Genomic DNA, 5,800 nt, shown 5'->3' with positions numbered 1-5,800 from the left:
ACAGATCAAGCTTCAGGTAAGTCACATCAGCTCTGTTTGATCTGAATAAGAACTTGTTGCACTTTAAGTTTGTTTCTTATTCAGACTTTTGAAAGAGAAAATATCTAAACACTTGTCGTCTCTGTCTTTTCAGGAACTGGCCTTGATGACTGATAAGGACAAGGCAAGGATTCAAAAGGAGCAAAAGAAAGCAAAGAAAGAGGCAGAGAAGAGGCAAAAGAAGGAGCTGCAAGACAAGAAGAAGCAGGAGCAGAGAGACAAACTAGACAGAGAGAAGGAGGAGAAGCGGCAAAGGAAATGAAGAAAATATTGACATTTAGGGCATTTAGCAGATGCTTTTGTCCAAAGCAACTTACAATAAGTACATTTGTCACAAGAGAGAAACCATTCTTAAAAAAATAAAGACATTTGAAATGTAATCAATCATCTCTTGTTTCTTCCTCAATACACCCTGGTGTTCATTTTGTAAGTCATGGTTCCATATAGAGTTAAATATATGATGTGTATAGTATGTGATTGAAAGCTAGTAATGTCCAATGGGTGCAGGTCGAGGAGGGCATGCAGTGTCCTCGAGCTCTCAGTCAGGCTCCACCCCTCGCTCCTACTAATGTGGTCACTTCTGATTTTAAAAAACAAGATGTATTTTCAGACTTTCATTCTTCACATTTTAGATTCACATCTAAAAAGAAATGATTGTAGGGCTCATATCATGGAAAACTGTTTGTTTAATATCACATTTTACTGACAGTGTCTGTGATGTCCCATGTGACAGCTTCTGTGATGTCACATGTGACAGTGTCTATGATGTAAAATGTGACTGTCTATGATGTAAAATGTGACAGTTTCTATGATGTCATATTTGACTTTGATTGTTTAATGTAATTTATCTTTACTTTAAAGCCATCAATACCAGGTTCAGTGCCTATAAGAGTTATGGAGGAGACCTTATGAGCACAACAGCTCCAAAACTAGACCACAGATACACAAATCTTCGATACATGAGACCGTCAGAAGACAGTATATACTTCAGTACACATATATAATACCCCTATATTTAGCCAACATGCCAAAGAACAAGTCAGGAAGGGTAAGGTTTCTAAGCAGGACACATCGACGATTTTATTTTATTTTTCCAATGTTTCTCTCAAACTCAAAAATATTTTTTCTGTGAGGGGATGGACTTTAAATGAACCCACCACATTGGTGCTAATGCTAGAATGCTAGCAGTAGCATACTAGTGATTTTTTTAAATTTGTGTGTGCACTGCGTGGTGAAATCTCTCGCAAGTCACGTAATTAAACGTAAACGTAATTGTTGATAATAATAACAAATATTGTAGTTAATTAGTTATATCATTAGCTATATATTGTTTGTTTTTCATTTAATCAATAATCCTGTAAATCGTGAAACCGTGATATTTCCTCTGGCTCTGCGCCAAAATTTCATATCGTGACATCCATAGTATGTAGAGACTGTATTTAACAGAATTGAAGAAACTGTATTTAAATGTACTGGTGGTTAAATCAATGATTTGTTGGTCTGGTTCATCAACATTTAATTCACAGTGAGTGTGGGACTGTGTTTTTAACAGTTATATGTTTGTTTGTGTCTTTCAGGTGCCAGACCACGAGAAATTGTTTGAGGACCTCCTTGAGGAAAAGCAGAATTTGGATTCTAAGAATATGCATCTGGCTCATGAAAATGCCAGTCTGAAGATCGCCATGTCCTGCAAAGAAGCTTCATGGAAAAAGGAAAAGGAGAGCATGCAGAATGCAGATTATGAAAAACTCAAGGAAGAACTACAGCTCGACCTTAAGGATGCCAAGAAAGAGTTGAGGCTCCAAGAGAAGGACTACAGGTCCTTGAGTACTCGTTGTCAAAGCCAGCAGGCAGAGATCCACAAGATCAGACGTGACCTAAAGCAAAGGTGCAACCACGTCAATGAGCTGGAGTACTCCATTAAACAGAGGGAACAGGTGATCGACAGGACAGTGCATGAGAAAATGGCACTGGAAGAGGAAATCAATGAGCTCACAACCAAGCTCAAAGCTATGGGGACAAAAGTTCTCCAGAACGAGCCTGACTGGCAGTCAGAAATCAACGCTCTGAAGCACGAGCTCAGCCGTGAGCAGGCAGAGAAGGAGGCTGGCTCCAGTAGAATCAAGGAGCTGGAGAGACAGCTCAAGGTCACAGAAGAGAAGTGGGTGACCAAACATGAGGCCAGAATTGTCCAAACGGATCAGGTGATCAACAGTCTCACCAGTCAAAATAAGGCACTGGAAGCCAGCAACAAGAAACTCCTGTCCATGCAGCAAGCCATGGAGGCAAGGATCCTCCAGAACAAGACTGAGTGGGAGACTAAAGTTAACACTCTGGAGGACCATCTCAGTAGTGAGCGGGTGGAGAAGGAGGCTGGCTCCAATCGAATCAAGGAGCTGGAGAGACAGCTCAAGGACACAGAAGAGAAGTGGGTGACCAAACATGAGGCCAGAATTGTCCAAACGGATCAGGTGATCAACAGTCTCACCAGTCAAAATAAGGCACTGGAAGCCAGCAACAAGAAACTCCTGTCCATGCAGCAAGCCATGGAGGCAAGGATCCTCCAGAACAAGACTGAGTGGGAGACTAAAGTTAACACTCTGGAGGACCATCTCAGTAGTGAGCGGGTGGAGAAGGAGGCTGGCTCCAATCGAATCAAGGAGCTGGAGAGACAGCTCAAGGACACAGAAGAGAAGTGGGTGACCAAACATGAGGCCAGAATTGTCTATACGGATCAGGTGATCAACAGTCTCACCAGTCAGAATATGGCACTGGAAGCCAGCAACCAGAGGCTCATCTCCATGCAGCAAGCCATGGAGGCAAGGATCCTCCAGAACAAGACTGAGTGGGAGACGAAAGTTAACACTCTGGAGGACCATGTCAGTAGTGAGCAGGCTGAGAAGGAGGCTGGCTTCACAAAAATCAAGGAGCTGGAGAAACTGGTCAGCAATACTGAGCAGATGTGGGCGGCCAAGCATGAGGCAGACATAAAGCTGCTCATTCTGAAACAGATCAAGCTTCAGGTAAGTCACATCAGCTCTGTTTGATCTGAATAAGAACTTGTTGCACTTTAAGTTTGTTTCTTATTCAGACTTTTGAAAGAGAAAATATCTAAACACTTGTCGTCTCTGTCTTTTCAGGAACTGGCCTTGATGACTGATAAGGACAAGGCAAGGATTCAAAAGGAGCAAAAGAAAGCAAAGAAAGAGGCAGAGAAGAGGCAAAAGAAGGAGCTGCAAGACAAGAAGAAGCAGGAGCAGAGAGACAAACTAGACAGAGAGAAGGAGGAGAAGCGGCAAAGGAAAAGAAGAAAATATTGACATTTAGGGCATTTAGCAGATGCTTTTGTCCAAAGCAACTTACAATAAGTACATTTGTCACAAGAGAGAAACCATTCTTAAAAAAATAAAGACATTTGAAATGTAATCAATCATCTCTTGTTTCTTCCTCAATACACCCTGGTGTTCATTTTGTAAGTCATGGTTCCATATAGAGTTAAATATATGATGTGTATAGTATGTGATTGAAAGCTAGTAATGTCCAATGGGTGCAGGTCGAGGAGGGCATGCAGTGTCCTCGAGCTCTCAGTCAGGCTCCACCCCTCGCTCCTACTAATGTGGTCACTTCTGATTTTAAAAAACAAGATGTATTTTCAGACTTTCATTCTTCACATTTTAGATTCACATCTAAAAAGAAATGATTGTAGGGCTCATATCATGGAAAACTGTTTGTTTAATATCACATTTTACTGACAGTGTCTGTGATGTCCCATGTGACAGCTTCTGTGATGTCACATGTGACAGTGTCTATGATGTAAAATGTGACTGTCTATGATGTCAAATGTGACTGTCTATGATGTCAAATGTGACAGTGTCTATGATGTCAAATGTGACAGTTTCTATGATGTCATATTTGACTTTGATTGTTTAATGTAATTTATCTTTACTTTAAAGCCATCAATACCAGGTTCAGTGCCTATAAGAGTTATGGAGGAGACCTTATGAGCACAACAGCTCCAAAACTAGACCACAGATCCACAAATCTTCGATACATGAGACCGTCAGAAGACAGTATATACTTCAGTACACATATATAATACCCCTATATTTAGCCAACATGCCAAAGAACAAGTCAGGAAGGGTAAGGTTTCTAAGCAGGACACATCGACGATTTTATTTTATTTTTCCAATGTTTCTCTCAAACTCAAAAATATTTTTTCTGTGAGGGGATGGACTTTAAATGAACCCATCACATTGGTGCTAATGCTAGAATGCTAGCAGTAGCATACTAGTGATTTTTTTAAATTTGTGTGTGCACTGCGTGGTGAAATCTCTCGCAAGTCACGTAATTAAACGTAAACGTAATTGTTGATAATAATAACAAATATTGTAGTTAATTAGTTATATCATTAGCTATATATTGTTTGTTTTTCATTTAATCAATAATCGTGTAAATCGTGAAACCGTGATATTTCCTCTGGCTCTGCGCCAAAATTTCATATCGTGACATCCATAGTATGTAGAGACTGTATTTAACAGAATTGAAGAAACTGTATTTAAATGTACTGGTGGTTAAATCAATGATTTGTTGGTCTGGTTCATTAACATTTAATTCACAGTGAGTGTGGGACTGTGTTTTTAACAGTTATATGTTTGTTTGTGTCTTTCAGGTGCCAGACCACGAGAAATTGTTTGAGGACCTCCTTGAGGAAAAGCAGAATTTGGATTCTAAGAATATGCATCTGGCTCATGAAAATGCCAGTCTGAAGATCGCCATGTCCTGCAAAGAAGCTTCATGGAAAAAGGAAAAGGAGAGCATGCAGAATGCAGATTATGAAAAACTCAAGGAAGAACTACAGCTCGACCTTAAGGATGCCAAGAAAGAGTTGAGGCTCCAAGAGAAGGACTACAGGTCCTTGAGTACTCGTTGTCAAAGCCAGCAGGCAGAGATCCACAAGATCAGACGTGACCTAAAGCAAAGGTGCAACCACGTCAATGAGCTGGAGTACTCCATTAAACAGAGGGAACAGGTGATCGACAGGACAGTGCATGAGAAAATGGCACTGGAAGAGGAAATCAATGAGCTCACAACCAAGCTCAAAGCTATGGGGACAAAAGTTCTCCAGAACGAGCCTGACTGGCAGTCAGAAATCAACGCTCTGAAGCACGAGCTCAGCCGTGAGCAGGCAGAGAAGGAGGCTGGCTCCAGTAGAATCAAGGAGCTGGAGAGACAGCTCAAGGTCACAGAAGAGAAGTGGGTGACCAAACATGAGGCCAGAATTGTCCAAACGGATCAGGTGATCAACAGTCTCACCAGTCAAAATAAGGCACTGGAAGCCAGCAACAAGAAACTCCTGTCCATGCAGCAAGCCATGGAGGCAAGGATCCTCCAGAACAAGACTGAGTGGGAGACTAAAGTTAACACTCTGGAGGACCATCTCAGTAGTGAGCGGGTGGAGAAGGAGGCTGGCTCCAATCGAATCAAGGAGCTGGAGAGACAGCTCAAGGACACAGAAGAGAAGTGGGTGACCAAACATGAGGCCAGAATTGTCTATACGGATCAGGTGATCAACAGTCTCACCAGTCAGAATATGGCACTGGAAGCCAGCAACCAGAGGCTCATCTCCATGCAGCAAGCCATGGAGGCAAGGATCCTCCAGAACAAGACTGAGTGGGAGACGAAAGTTAACACTCTGGAGGACCATGTCAGTAGTGAGCAGGCTGAGAAGGAGGCTGGCTTCACAAAAATCAAGGAGCTGGAG

General features: G+C 41.8%; 1 protein-coding gene across 1 annotated transcript; it reads left to right on the top strand.

Moving 5' to 3' along the window:
* Window positions 1-1,014: 1,014 nt before the first annotated feature.
* LOC138407327 (uncharacterized) lies at window positions 1,015-5,335 on the top strand. Its single transcript, XM_069522798.1, has 2 exons — window positions 1,015-2,243; window positions 2,511-5,335. Exons 1-2 carry the CDS (start codon window positions 1,596-1,598, stop codon window positions 3,084-3,086), a joined length of 1,224 nt encoding a protein of 407 aa, XP_069378899.1. The 5' UTR covers window positions 1,015-1,595; the 3' UTR covers window positions 3,087-5,335.
* Window positions 5,336-5,800: the final 465 nt, after the last annotated feature.

Source organism: Paralichthys olivaceus, chromosome 3 (assembly GCF_024713975.1).
Source record: "Paralichthys olivaceus isolate ysfri-2021 chromosome 3, ASM2471397v2, whole genome shotgun sequence".
NCBI lineage: Eukaryota > Metazoa > Chordata > Actinopteri > Pleuronectiformes > Paralichthyidae > Paralichthys > Paralichthys olivaceus.
The sequence above is the reverse complement of the archived record's forward strand: the minus strand, read 5'-3'. Positions and strand labels throughout refer to the sequence as shown.